Source organism: Danio rerio, chromosome 9 (genome assembly GCF_052040795.2).
Source record: "Danio rerio strain M-AB ecotype USA chromosome 9, GRCz13ab, whole genome shotgun sequence".
Lineage (NCBI taxonomy): Eukaryota > Metazoa > Chordata > Actinopteri > Cypriniformes > Danionidae > Danio > Danio rerio.
Genome location: NC_141029.1, coordinates 31,782,096 through 31,798,005, shown reverse-complemented (window position 1 = coordinate 31,798,005; position 15,910 = coordinate 31,782,096). Strand labels below are relative to the sequence as shown.

The following is a 15,910-nucleotide window of genomic DNA, read 5'->3' as shown; positions in this document are numbered from 1 at the left end:
TTAAATAAAAAATAAATATATTGACTGCAATAAAAAATTATTTTATGCTGCAAAAAATGGTTTCTTTTGTGTTTCTCATCCAAATTACTTCAAACTTTTTTCAATAATTGGCAGAAAGACATCTGCCAACACAGTGGTGAAAATCTCAGAGGCATGCCATTGTTAACCCTGAGTCAACACTTCAAAACTGTTACATTTCACCCTGCATTACTTTGTGCCCTGTGCTCCCTATAAGTTGGCGGTTCATTCGCTGTGGCAACTTCTGAAAAGTAAAAGGACTAAGCCAAAGTAAAATTAATAAATTAATTTCATATAATGCTAGCTATTTTTGGAAAAATACTGTCAATAGCATTTCGTAACCTTAGAATTATAAGGTTCTATCTGATATTTTTGTCAAAATTGAGATATTGACATATTCTTATTTACCATATTTACATTATGGGATGTTTTTTTATAAGTTGTTTACATTTGTTAAAAAAAAAAAATGTCACACACATACTTTTTTGCTATGAAATGCAAAAACTTTGAAGCTCAGTATCTCAAAATCATTCACAACGCTGATAGAACCTCATAATTCCAAGGTGACGATATGTGGAATATAATGAAATCTATTTATTATTTTTTGATTGAGTTTTGTTTTGTTTTTATTTTAAATGCAAATCAGATGTTAAAATCATTAAGTGTTTAACAGCACAACATAAAGGTTTAGTGAATTACAATTTCTGAACAAATGAGCTGTGTTTGAAACCAGAGTAAAAATAGCTGATATATATATATATATATATATATATATATATATATATATATATATATATATATATATATATATATATATATTTATACATCAGTTAATTTAGCTTACTGTACTTCCTGATGTTGCTTGGCAACTACAAACAAGTAAACTTTTGCTACATTCAAAATATATGCCTACAATACATATAGAATGCCATGAATATTTAGATCATCTCTCTTTCTCTCCCTTACACACACACACACACACACACACACACACTTACTTACTCACCCCCAAGGCTGTTTATATCGAAGTTGATATTTAGCCGCACCATGTTGGTGTTTCGCAACATCTAATTTTTACGAGGTGGGTCATTAGCCCAATCCTCAACCACCAACCTTGAGGACTAGGACATACACTCATACACTAAGGACAATTTTAGCTTGCCTAATTTACCGCGCATGTCTTTGGATTTGTGGGGGAAACCGGAGCACCCGGAGGAAACCCACGCAAATATGAGGAGAACATGCAAACTCCACACAGAAATGCCACGTGACCCAGCTAGGACTCAAACCAGCGACCTTCTTGCTGTGAGGTGACAGTGCTAACCACTGAACCACTGCATCTTACGATTTTTTTACAGTTGGATGTTGCATTTATGACATTGTGGATTTTAATCGCTGAGGTTCAAACAAAATAGTGATGTACTTTTTTCTGTACACTATCTGATAAAAGTCTTGTCGTTGATCCCAGTTGTATGAGCAACAAATAATAACTTGACTTTTAGTTGATCATTTGGAAAGTGGCAAAAGATAGATTTTCTGATAAATTATCTGTTGAGCTGCATCCCAATCATCACAAAATACTGCTGAAGACCTACTGGAACTCGCATGGACACAAGATTCTGATAGAATCAGTCAAGTTTGTTGAAGGAAAAATTATGGTTTGTGCTTACGAGAGATCTGCAGAGTGGATGATAATATCAACAGCCTGAGGTATCAAGACATTTGTGCTGCCCATTACATTGCAAACCACAGCAGAGGGCAAATTCTTCAGCAGGACAGTGCTCCTTCTCATAATTCAGCCTCCACATCAAAGTTCCTGAAAGCAAAGAAAGTCAAGGTGCTCCAGGATTGGCCAGCCCAGTCATCAGACATGAACATTATTGAGCATGTCTTGTTCAAGGTGAAGGAGGAGGCATTGAAGATGAATTCAAAGAATCTTGATGAATTCTGAGAGTCCTGCAAGAGCGCTTTCTTTGTTATTCTAGATGACTTTATTAAGTTATTCGAGTCATTGCAGAGATGTATGGATGCAGTCCTTCTAGCTCATGAGAGTCATACACAATATTCATTCTTTTTCCACTGCACCATGACTTTATGGTCTATACTGTACATTATTTCTGTTAAGTGACAGGACTTTTATCTAAGCTAAGTCAGACCTTACTGTTCTAATTAAATAATTAAAAATCAACACATGATCATATTTTATTTTGGTAAAATAACCGTAATCTAGAGGCCTTTGCCTTTCATATAAGCCACTTCTGATATCAAAAGATAAACTAGAATCAATTCCTAAAAGTCTCCAAGTTTACTACTCGCGGTTGTAACTTGGTTTTGTTTTAAAATAAATATCACCACCAAAATAAAGGAATTTATACATGACAACAATAACAAATATATTATCAATTAATAATCAAGACACATTTTCTTGATGTCTGATTTTTTTAGTTTATTTTAGGTGTATGTATTATAACCAGTGCTCATTTAACATCAGATTACATGTGATTGCAAATCCTGTCTATATAAGCGATGACCTACCTTACATTTTCGAGTAAAAATAATGCGACGGTGTCTACAGAATAATGAGCTCCTTCTTTAAATAAAACCTAATGACGCAACCTAACTTAATTACTTTACATAAGGAGTAACACAATAATGTAACTCAAGTGCTGCTCTCCAACAGTGGTCTCCATTGATAAAATGAAATCTCACAGATGCTGTGACATCTCCGGGTTTCCATAGTTACGCTGTCACAGCCACATCATTAACTGCCCACTTTCAGAACGGCACTACCAACCCTCTGTTATGACCTCACTACAGCTCAACAGCCACAAAACCAGCATCATTTGATGGCTGAATAACCTGAATTGCACCATCATAATTTCATCAGCCATCACACAGGATGACAGGGTGTGTTTTCTTTTTATCCCTTAAGTAAGCAAACGACTTCAAACGCATGAAGTGTTATGCATTTCAAATGGAATATGTGAAGTGCGGCCCCTCTCATCTTGCATGCTGCAGTATGCCGCATATCTTTATGGGTAAAGCGCATATATGAGCAAATCATTGTAGCCTATATGCATTTGTTTTGATTGAGATCAGAAGACAAGATCAACAGAAAATCGCTCATGTAATCTCGTATTCAGACTCAGAGTCCATTCCATCACATTGAATCTGACAGCTGCTGTTCGGCTGACTGATAACTGGGTTATTCACTGGACTCCGCAGATGCGATAAATGCTTTTTGATCTATTATTTAGTTCGCTGTAACATTAGCATTATTTGAATGTTAAATGGGCACAGGCTCACTCTCTGATTGGGGCTATTAAAGCTTCTGGAACAATCTGTGGAAATGAGTTTGAGAGCAACAGCTGATTTGTCACGCCTCTTCCCATGTCCCTCCTCAGTAAATCACGCCAATTAAACCCTCATGTGTCAATTATTGTGTTTATCTAGAGTTGCTTACTGATGAATTATGGGTATATTTGTGTGGAAGTAACCTCAGTTGATCTCTTATAGACAGGGTAACAAATAAAAAGCACTTCTGCGTAAAGATAGATTCACCGTAATACATGAGGTAATAGTTTTATTTGAACACATTTTCTATTCATGACTGTCTTATTACAGTTTAGAGGCTGAATATTGTTGCATCCCGTTTGATGACTATCTACCGTACAATCTTCCTTTAAATGTAACCCAAATACAATATCTAAATTTATTCAGCTGTTTGTTCTACTTCTCAAATCTGATTGGCTGGGAGTTCTTCCATGCAATGTTCTACCAGTATTACCTATAGAATTTCTTTACCTTCTTGTCACTCTACCTGCCGCATTCCTCACTAAATATTTCTGATGTGATACTTCAAAATGCACATTAAAACTGGCTGATGGAAACATAGCTACAGGCGGTGCATCTGAAATTGTGTGCATCCCTACTTTATGAAAAACACTACGTGAGATGAGTAGTACGTCAGAAGTCATAGTTTTCACTGAGTGAGAATAAGTACTGTAACTGGGTGACCTACTACTTCCACTGAGAAGTGTGCATATGATTTACACGATCCCATGAGGCCATGGGAAAGAATTAATAAATGGAAGTGAAACAATGCATTTGATGCTGGGGGGTCATGCTGCAACATGGTGGATTTAGTATGTCCAGATACCTATTGCTACTCATATTCATACTACTGTATATAAAGCATACTTTTCTAATTATTGTGAACTAATTTTACATTCAAATTTAGTACCTACTTTGTGCAGGGTTTCTGATGCACCAGCGGAGTGTCAGACATCAGCGGACAAAACCAAATACTATGGAATACCCTTAAAATGTACAAATACTAGGATACTGCATTTCACTTAAAGTTTTTAGGATGGAGCAATGTTGTTTAGAATTCAAAAATGTGGCTTATAACTAATCTTTGATCTCATAAATCTATTAATCTAATATTTCTGTATTTTTGGAACATATAGCTTAAGTAAAATAAATAAATAAACAAATTATATATATATATATATATATATATATATATATATATATATATATATATATATATATATATATATATATATATATATATAGATGTAGTTTTAATGCTGTTTCTATTTATTGCTACATCTGAACTCTCTGCCTTTACATATCTCTTAAAATAATAATAAATAGTTTTTACTTTTACTGTATTATTGTTCAATAAATCACATTTTCTATTAGAATAGTATTTTATGAAAAAATTACTCAAAAATTATAAATTGTTTATGACATTATTAACATTTTATTTGGAAACATTGCAATTAGAATAAAATTGTATTAATTGCAGTAACTAGTTACTTTTGTAATTGCAACAAACACTCAGGTAAACAAAGCTGGCTTTCAGTATGATAATAAAACTGGCATTCATACTCTTATTAGAAACATCTCTTAATAAACACATTATCAGTTCCTGGCTGGGCCTATCATTGTCCATGACTATTGATAATTGATTGATTATGTCTATGATATTGTCTCATAGTTTATGTTGTTTTAGCCGCCACGCCACAGGAATATAGACTTTGCGTGTCACCGTTGCGGATGGTCAGGAGTCATTGCATGACACCCTTACAACGTGAAAAAAATAGCTTTTACCTTTTGTCGCAGAGCCACTTTGCATATTGTTAGGACTTGGTGTAACATTGTTACGAATTTAGATATAGCCAAAAGACTGTGCCCTATAGTTTTACTTTCAACAAGACACGTGCAGTGTTGTCATGGAAATACAGAAATACAGTATATGAGAAATATACAGTACCTCATATACTGTATAAAGGACATTGAAACTAGCATTTAACAGCACGCAGGGCCAGATTAACCAATAGGCTTTATAGGCACAGGCCCAGGGGCCTGTATGCACTTGGGGCCACTGCGAGGAGGAAAAAAAGCGCAAATAGTGCAAAAGTGCAAATAGCACACCTCGTTGGAATAAGCTATTTGAGCGATTTCCGCCCATCACTGTTTGATTGACAGAGACAACACAACTGAAGAGCGCAATTGACAGCTGTGTGAATGACGTACTGTAGCTTGTAAAGCGCATGGCAACATGTTTTGACGTGATTGATCATCAATCGGTTCGAATCCAGCTTCTGATGAACTCATTCTTTTTTTCCCCAATACATATCAGATTGGAAATACATTTATTTTTATTAGAAAAGAAATAAAAAATTAAAACTATGATAATGTGATATAAAGTCACAAGTGGCTTGTGGGTATTTGATAAGGTTTAGCTTATTTCATATGCTTTAGTACTGCTTCAGTGAACTTGAACAAGTATATTAAAAACCATTAATTTTCAATAATTTTATTAGTTTTTTTTAAATCAAAGTGTGCTTAAAATGCCTTAAAAATAAGTAAAATCTTTGTAGACTATAAATATATCTATGTATATCATTTATTTAAAAAATGCAGGCAATACATTATAGATTAATTTCATTAAAAATATTTTATTATTCTTATTTTTTTTTGCAACTTCAGGGGTGCAGCCAGGTAAGGGGCCAAACAAGACAATGTGCCCAGGGGCCTCTGAATTCTTAGTCCGGGCCTGACAACACGAGACCTTCCTGAAGAATGAATGAGGTAAGTCTCTCTCTTTTTTTACACAATTGTGCTAACAAACTTGTTCATAAACACCCTATCACACTCATAGCATTGCGATATGGCTCTATATCAACATGGCTGAGCACAATCACAGCTACTAATTGTGTTATTGCTCATTTACTCTAAGAAGGTACTGTACAAGCAGATACTATATATTTTTAAACGTATTGACCATGGGTTTGGTACTGACCATATAGTTTAACCATAGCATCTGTAGTTAAACTGAAATCATAAAGATTGCTAAACAATATGGCAACAACCCAGTTATTGCAATGTTTCTATAATAAAAAAAAAAAAACTATGTAGAACTATATGTCACATGGCAAATACAAATGCATGTATCTAATTTTTGTCACATAGGAATGAGAGCTTCCTTTTTTTGAGAGTTTCTTTTTCTTTTTTCCCCTTTGCTTACATTTTTTGTTTGGTGTTTACATCTGAAAAAAGTGTAAAAAAAAAAAAAAGTGTAGTAATGTGAATGTTTTTAAATGGCTGCAGCTGAGGTGGAAAGTTTGATTTGCCTATTAGTCAGCCGGCACTGATTCTTGATACAGTACCGCAGTGCATGTTGTGATATCATTATAAAGTAATTAATTTGTTGACTAGATGCTGCATTAGTAGATAAAGAACAGCAGTGTGTTTGCAGTCAAGACTGAGAGGATGCTAATATTAGCACTACCTCAAGTGGTTAAAATGATGTGATAAATACACAAGGGTGACTGAAATGTTTAATGGCACAATTATAATCACACTCACTTATTGCTGGACATACAGTGCTCATCTGAGAAAACACAAATCTATCTTTTAAATTAATATTTTATACAGGATGTTTTGCAATGCTATATTTGTGCATATAAATTAGTTTAGTCTAAATCTAATCTAATAAAATAACAATTATATGTTGCACCCAAATGTATATGGTAAGGAAAAATATTAAATAACAAAGTGAAGTTGAAATGTTGTAGTCTGTAATTTTTTGCAATATTTCGCTTGAATGTAAATTTATTATCTTTCTATTTCTAAATATGTGCTGTGACTAAAATATTATTTTAATTAGTCTCTCTCAGTATTTTCAAACTATTATATTTGATTTACCAAAGTCACATAAGTGGCAATTTCACATCGGTCATATCCACAAAAGATATATGTCACATCAATAATTACACTTTTTCCTCATAAATGCAAAAATGTAAAATCAAATAAAGTCAATTATTTTTGTTCTATAGAGAGACATATTTCATCCTTTTGATTAGAATTGTTTCTTTTTGGGTTGTACAGTTTAATTCACAGAATTATTACAAAGTTTGTTGTATACTGCAAACTCACAGACTTTTTTGGTCACATCCATAACGCATGTCTTTTCTTCATTTAGAGTACAATTTTTTTTTTTCTGGTCCCTTAACTCTGTGGTCAGTCTGTGGTCAAAATATAAACAAAAGTTTCAATATAATGTTAACATATACTTTCTATGTGAATTTATGTTTTGAGTTTTTACTGCATATGTCACCTAATATACTGAAAATGCTCAAATATATATGTTCAGTCAAATATATCTGTTTAATAAGTCTGTTTTGTTCAAATGCACCAATATATATATTAAACATATTCACTGTGAAATGGATAAAAATCTGAATTTTCAAACCATATATATATATATATATATATATATATATATATATATATATATATATATATATATATATATATATATATATATATATATATATATATATATATATATATATATATATCAGTGTATATATATATATATATATATATATATATATATATATATATATATATACAGTATATACATGTACAGTTGAAGTAAGAATTATTAGCCTCCTTTTGATTTTTTTTTTTATATTTCCCAAATTATTTTTAACAGAGCAATTAGTCCTGTTGTGCATAATGTCATTTTGCTGAAATGTGTTTTTTTAAATAAAAAAAGTCTTGTATTGAAGATCCAAAAGATGTTGTTGCTTTATTTTGTGCCAGGCCTTGCTGGACTATTGATGCATACTTTAACCAGCAAAGTTACATGTGTGAGAGACCAAATTAATGTTCATTCAGCCAACTGAAACATAAGCAAATTAGAAATGCAATCAACTTCAGTCTTTTTGATTACATAACCACCAAGCATTTAAAATAGAAGCAAATGAAGTGTGAGAGTATACTGTATGTAGAGTATACACAAGTGAACGGTTATTGTGACTTTTTTTTTTTCAATTTCATGCAGTTCCTTTTACAGCATCGATGTTGTAGTGTGTTAAAAAAATAAATTCAGTTAAATAGACTAAAGCATTAATTTAGTTGTTCAAGCGTAAAACGAGATGAAAGACTGTGTAAGCGATAGCGCCATCCTAACCAGCAGGCAAGCGCAGAAACTCCATTGAAAATAGTGTGGTAAAATAAACTGTCATATTTAAAAGACATGGTCGGGGAAAATGGAATTTAATGCAGTGCTTCTTGTCTGGTCTGAAACCTACTTTATATCGTATATCTATCAGGCAGTAAAGATCACAGATTTTTAAAGAAATCAGACGTTAAAAGTGAAAATTTTATCATGGAAAAACAGTTCACTGAAGCCCTGGGGCTGGCTGGCTGAAAATTAAATGTCCATATGCATAAATATCCTATTAATAATTACAATTTCAATCTTTAAAAAGAGGGTAGGTTGTTGACGTTTGCCTGCAATTCTCTGAATGCATCCATGAGCACCGATGATGTAGTCTGTGCACAGATGTTTGCATTTACATATTTTGAGAGTTAGTTAGGACAGCCTATCATAATGTTCTGACCAAACGTTTTAATATGACAAACTTTTCTTGCTCCTGCACCTTCCACAGAATGATAAAATACATATAATTACATTTGGACCACTTAATTTAAGGTTTTCTATCTGAATGTGAATAGACTCTCATCCAGCCTAACAAAAAAACAAAAAAAGACTTCTGAAGACAACCCCCAATTGCACATTTAATTCATTAAGAAAAGTTTTTCATTTCATTAGTTTTATCCACTTTAAAAAACTATCAGACATAGCTGTAAACTGGTTTATCAGTCATTAGCCAGTAAGTGTCTTCATTAGTGTTGGATTGCTTGAAAGTAGTCTTGAGACCATTTTTCAAAGGACTTGGTCTTTTCTTGGTATTGGGAGCATTTGCACTCGGTTTTGTCTTGGTCTCAGACTTAAAGGATTTTATTTCAAGCCCAGTCAATATCACTGCTCCAGGGAAATCACTAACCTGCCAGTGCATTGTCTGTTCATTTGTTAACACCATTACTGTGATTGGATGTAAAATTTCCTATTTCAAATGCAATCGATAACTATTTTTATATTAGATTTTGTTACTGTTGTGTTGGGTCAGAAATTAACAAACATCATGACAAAATGTCTTCTAAATTTATAAAAATGGCAACAAAATTTAAGATGTGATTAAAAAAAGCGCACATTTGAGCTCTGGTTTAAATAAATCTTCATTATTAAATAATATAATTAAGCAATATTACAAGAAAAAAGGCTGTTTTCATGGATGTGAATGTGACTGCAAATGCTGAATTAATTTTAGACTAATTTTAATGTCTTATATTTTCGACACAAGTTGCGTTTGCTGTCTTTTGGCAACTAAAATAACGCTTTTTTTGCAGAGGAAAACAATTTAGAAACTGTGATTTTTCTGAGTGAATTAAAGTTAAGTGAAACTATCCTGAATGTATAGGCCTGTTAACTTTTTCAACTCTGTAGAATCTAAAGGGAGAAGCAGCTCCTCTAGCAAAACAGATGCTGGATTGTTAATATTCAAGCGATGGAAAGAGTAACTATTCGGCACTTTGTAGAAGAACAAGCCGTGTTTAAAAATTTACCAAATATTCAAAATGCAGGAGGATCTTTTTTAAGCCTTGGTGTTCTGTGCAACAACGAGCATTTTTCTTCTCTGTGCCTAAAAAATGACACTCTGACAGAATGTTCCAAGCCTTCGTTTTATTTATTTATTAAATATATTTCCCATCATGACTGTAAATGTCACGTTCAAGTAAACTCGGCTAGTCATATAACAGCATTCATCTCATTAAGCTGACCTTTGTCATCAGGTTCTGCATTAAACTCAGTGTGATTCTCTACAGATTCGGCCATTCTAGCAGAAAATTAAATTAACATAAAATCAATTAATACATTAATTAGTCTGGTTTAATCACATCATTCCAAGTCTACTTTGGAGACTAATTATTTATTTCATAATTAATGGAGGGTGATTAATTATGCGGTTTAGAATGAATATGCGCCAGTCTGGTGCAGAGGGTTTCTATAAGTTAAGGCCAGGTGTTTTCTTTTTTGAGATCTATGTTAGTGTTGAATAGCTAACCTATACTTGTGACCAGATTGTGAGAAACTAGTTAAGAGACTTATAGAACACTGCTCACAGATGATGGCTTTTTACGGTACACTTATTACAGGAACAATCCCTTTGGAATACCCCGAGGCTAAGCGTCTTTATCAAGGACATACTGTAATGGTGGACAGTCACAGGACAGAAATATGTCTTTAATTTATTTGATATTTCAATCATTTTACCAAAATGACAATTAGATTAAATAGAGATCAAATGGATTCTCTAATTCTTTTTTTTTTTAATCTTGAGAAAACAGACCTCAATTATCTCACTTGAGGTATAATAATGCCTCAGGGTTGTGCATGAATTTGCCAAGATATCAAAGTCTGCAGAAAATGTGCACACTGACTGCATTGTGTGTAGAGGAAACATTACATCGCTGCATTTTAATAGAACTTGAGCTTAAATTCGCCAAGATTTCTTTAAACACGCTTTTAACACATTTTTATTAATAAGTAAAAATCAGGCACAGATCAAAATAAGTGTATTTTTTGTATATTTGTTACACTGAATGAAGATGAAATGTTCTGCTTAATTATGTTTAGACAAAAGTGTAATATTTGTATTCATGAAATATATATCATTAACTGCATGTGCAGAAGCTGTCTGGCTATTATACTTAAAAAAGCAACACTTAGTCCTTGCAATTTAAACAAATATGACAAAAAGAAGAAAAAAATATATAGTTGAAGTCATTTATTGGCCCCCCTAAATTATTAGCCCTTCTATTAAGTTTTTCCCCAATTTCCGTCAAACAGAAAGATTTTTTCAACACATTTCTAAACATAATAGTTTTAGTCACTCATTTCTAATAACTGATTTCTTTTATCTTTGACATTATGACAGTAAATAATATTTGACAAGATATTTTTCAAGACACTTCTATACAGCTTAAAGTGACATTTAAAGGCTTAACTAGGTTAATTAGGGTAACTAGGCAGGTTAGGGTAATCAGGCAAGTTATTGTATGATGATGGTTTGTTCTTTAGACTATCAAAAAAATATAGCTCAAAGGGACTAATCATTTTGTCATTAAAATGGTTTTTATTCTAGCCAAAATAAAACAATTAAGACTTTCTCCAGAAGAAAAAATAGTATCAGACATACTGTGAAAATGTCCTTGGCTTGCTCTGTTAAACATCATTTGGGAAATAAAAAAATCAAAGGGGGGCTAATAATTCTGAATCATCTGTGTATATATAACAATAGTCACATCGCAGGATATGCAATGTTGAATTTGTATTATAGCTGTTCATTTGCATGTGTTTTGATGCCTGTAATTGTATAATAACTTTAAAAAAACATTCAGGTATAAGAAATTGCACCATTTGTGACCTTAACTATGATTAATTTTATTGAATTATAATTTTTTATTATTCAGTTACCTTACTTGAATACTGTTAGACTCAAAAACTGATAAAACACATTATTTCAGTTGCATCTTTTTCTTGATTGTATTTATAGTATGTTGTGCATGAAAATACTCTCAACACATGCAAATACAGAAATGCACTGCAAATAGCACAGACCACAATGAAAACATGTGGGGGACACCGAAAAGCTTATAGATAGTTTATTAGATTTAACGAAGATGCAAATAGTAAGCATTAATTCATCAATCTCTGACTAAATGTGTGCATGCATTTTGCCGATCCCCCTCCTTAACCGCCCTCTCTCCCCCGTCCGTCCGCTGTTCACTTTCACGTTCTTCCGTGACTCTCCAACCCTCTTCACTTTCGAACAACCAACCCCCCTCCCGGCTCTTAACTTACGTCCGCCACACCCCACCGCCATCCAACGCCCTGCTATCCCCGCCCGCCTCTCTCCACTTTTGTGCACAACATCTCTACATCCTTGGGTAACATCCCAGATCCATCATCCCGATCTGTTCCGGGACCTCGCAATTCACAAATTAAGCACTGCGAATGACACATTACTGTAGTTGTTTGAAGGACTACTTGAATATTTCACATATATATTGACATTTTATTTTCACAGACGTAATTTTGTGACAATGAAATTAAAAAGAGATCAAACAGAGGGATTTTTTTAAGAAAAGACTTTAATAATCTTACTTGTGGTCTCCGCAGGGTTGTGTTTGAATTGCCAAGATAAAAATGTCTGCAGATAATATTTTGTAAGATGAGTGTAAGAATCATCTCTGATAAGATGTGCATAAAAGAAACATTACATTGTTGCACCTTACTGGAATTTGCGCTTAAATTTTCCAAGATATCAAAGTCTATACTCAAAAGGTGAACATTTTGATGTAAACATTCTTAAAAGATTAAGTATCCGAGCTTTTGTCGTAAAAATGAATAGACACTTGAGGCACTGTTTGGGTTCCCTTAATTACATCGGTGATCTTTTCACATATTCACAGTGTAAGTGCCCTCACATTTACATTTACTCATTTAGCAGAGGCTTTTATCTAAAGCGACTTACACTACATGCAAGGGACACAACATAAGGGAAGCAGTGACTTAAGAAGAAGTGCTGCGGTGTGGAGTTGCAGAACAGCTCAGAGAAGTAGAACAGAGATGACAGTTAGAAAAGTAGAAGTTTAAGAGGGTTTTTGCAGTTAGTGCATTAACAGGATTCTGTCAAGTGCTCACTGAACAGATGTGTCTCTTCTGGAGGAGCCTCAGATATTCTATAGTGTACTCAAGACGATTCATTATATTTCAAGTGTCTGCCATCAACAGTCTTTAGGAGCTCTTGCTGAAGCCAACTGGTTGTGTTTTGTTTGTAATGGTGCAATCCTTTCTTTTTTTGCAGTAATGCTATTCTCACTCATTTTTAAGAAAGTCTATGATTAGCTGCGTATTTGGGACAAAGTCTCTTGGTTATTTTAGTGTTTAAGAAAAACACAAATATGTAGTCATTTGAATATAAGACAGCCCACACTTATTTAAACATGCCAAGAAAACAAATAGGAATAGCCAGTTGGTTTTGTTTTGTTTGGGAAAGTGCAATCCTTTCTCTCTTTTTTTTTTTTTTACTATAGCTCTTCTTATTAATTTTGTATGTTATCTTTTTTGTCAGCCAGTTTTATTTAGTCTTTTGTTTCTTCATACACGTTTGCTTTGAAAAAAAATATGATGGATTATTACTTCCATAATGTTATGTACTTGTATGTGAAATGGATTTTATTTGTGATTAAATAAATTGGTTGTCTGTTGTTGTTGTTGGAAGGAGTCAGGTCTGAATAGGAGCTTACAGCCAGTAGTAAAAGGGTTAAATGGGACTAATGGTTTAAAAGAAGCTTACACAGCCATATCACCCTGCAGCCAAAAACTGGTTGCTCACTGAAGCTAAGCATGATTGAGCTTGGTCCATACCTGAAGACCACATGGGAAAACAAGATTGCTGTTGGAAGTGGTGTTAGTGAGGCCAGCAGGGGGTGCACAACCTGCAGTCTGCAGTCCTTATCCCCTGATATACATAGTGAAGGAGACACCATACTGTCAGTGAGCGCCGTCTTTTGAATGAGACATTAAACTGAGGTCCTGACTCTCTGTGGTCATTAAAAATCCTATGGCTATTTTTGTAAAAAGTGGATGTAACTACAGTGTCCTGGCCAAATCCCCCTATTGTTCCTTACCTTGGCCTCCCAATTATCCCCATCCACCAAATTGGCTCTATTGACTCCACCTATAGCTGGTGGGTGGTGAGCGCTTTGGCACCGTTGTCCTATGGCTGCATATTCGCATCATTCAAGTGGATGCTGCACACTGGTGGTGGTGTGGAGAGACACCCTCTCATGATTGTAATGCGCTTTGGGTGTTTGGCCATACATGATAAATGCGCTATATAAATAAACATTGCATTACATTTATATATATATCTTTTTTTTTTATCACACTCTTTCTATTCATAATAATCCAGTTGCAATTGAAGTAAAAATAGACACTTTGACCAAAGAATTGGCAGCCATAGATTATTTACATTTTCTAAAGAGTCTTTCACTAAACCTGTTTTAATAACCTTTAAACATTTTTAATAACCTGCTTTTAGATGAAAGGACCTTTTCTGCAATGTAAAGAATATTCTCCCTCTATATAGGACCTTCTTTTGTACAATGGAAATGTTCTGGAAGTTAAAGGTTCAGTGATGTTCTTCTCACTAAATTTATAGCTGTGTGCTCTTACTTTGTCAGCATGTTTCATTTTGTGTCTTTTTTTTACTTCTTTAGAGGACCTTGAGGACCTGCAAGGAAATGAAAAGATTGACAGATCTTTTCTGTTTCACTGTGATACAAATACATAAAGAAATTATAGTTAAAAAATATAAATGCAAGCATTTTTAGTCAGTTCTAAGAAATGTTCAGGGATTTTAGAAGTATAATTCTTCATATTATAATAATACTTTCAGTATACAGTTGTTATTTTTTTTATCTGAATATACGCTTTCAGTTCACAGTAATTTTATTGCAAATTGATGCTAAAAGTTCTAATATAAAAGGGACTTTTGTATCACTGCCATAGAAAAAATTATATGGTTCCCCAAAGAGCACTTTTTATTGAAAGGTTTTTTGATTAGTTATTAAGAACTCATTTGAAACTTTTTTTAGCCATCTAAAATAGTTTTTCCTATTATACCAAATCATTTATAATTGATTATATATATATATCATTTAAATCATTTAAAACAGGTCTTAATTTTCCCCTGTCCTAGTAAAGCTGCCTTATCAGGCCAGCATCCTATCATTCACCAACAATATAAATAATACCTTTTTTTAATATTTGTTTTTTTTATTGCAAAGAGATACAATGTACAATACATGTTATAGCAATTTCTCCAAATTAAATTTCCTAATCAGAGAAAGAAAACTAAAAACAATTACACAATTTCTCATGATAATAACTGAGCAACATTTCACTTTACTTGATACATTATAAGGGTAAACCTTTCTTTTTCGAAGGACATCCTGGGATTTTTAACGACCACATAGAGTCAGGACCTCGGTTTAACGTCTCATCCAAAAGACGGCACTCACTGAGTAGTATAGAATCCTCTTCTCCATACTGGGACGTTAGGACCCACACAGACCGCAGGTTGAGCGCCCCCTGTTGGCCTCACTAATACCACTTCCGGCAGCAACTGCATGTTAAAATATTTTGCTAAGAAATAATTACGTTTTCTTTTTTGGTGCCAACGACCGGACCATTAGAAATAATCATTATTAGTGTTTAGCCCCGTGTAAGTATAAAAATATATTTTTTATTTTGTGTAAATTGTATAAATTGTATTATTTATTATTGTACAATTCAAAATGGTTTTAAAAAGTTGTAGACTTTGACTTGATTATCCCTGCAGAAACTCTGATAAAAGGTCTGGACTATTTCTCTGAATGTGACATTCTATCATCACAT

General features: G+C 33.4%; 1 protein-coding gene across 4 annotated transcripts in view; it reads left to right on the top strand.

Annotated features, from left to right (window-relative positions):
* il1rapl1a (interleukin 1 receptor accessory protein-like 1a) overlaps positions 1-15,910 on the top strand; it is a 269,892-nt gene that overhangs the window by 48,968 nt on the left and 205,014 nt on the right. For all 4 annotated transcript variants that reach the window (NM_001077576.2, XM_087266966.1, XM_087266959.1 and 1 more), the window contains exon 2: positions 6,019-6,120. Coding sequence is in view for 3 of the 4 variants with exons in the window: in XM_087266958.1 (XP_087123084.1) it covers positions 6,112-6,120 (9 nt within the window). In the remaining variant the exon portion in view is untranslated. The remainder of the gene's footprint in view (positions 1-6,018; positions 6,121-15,910) is intronic.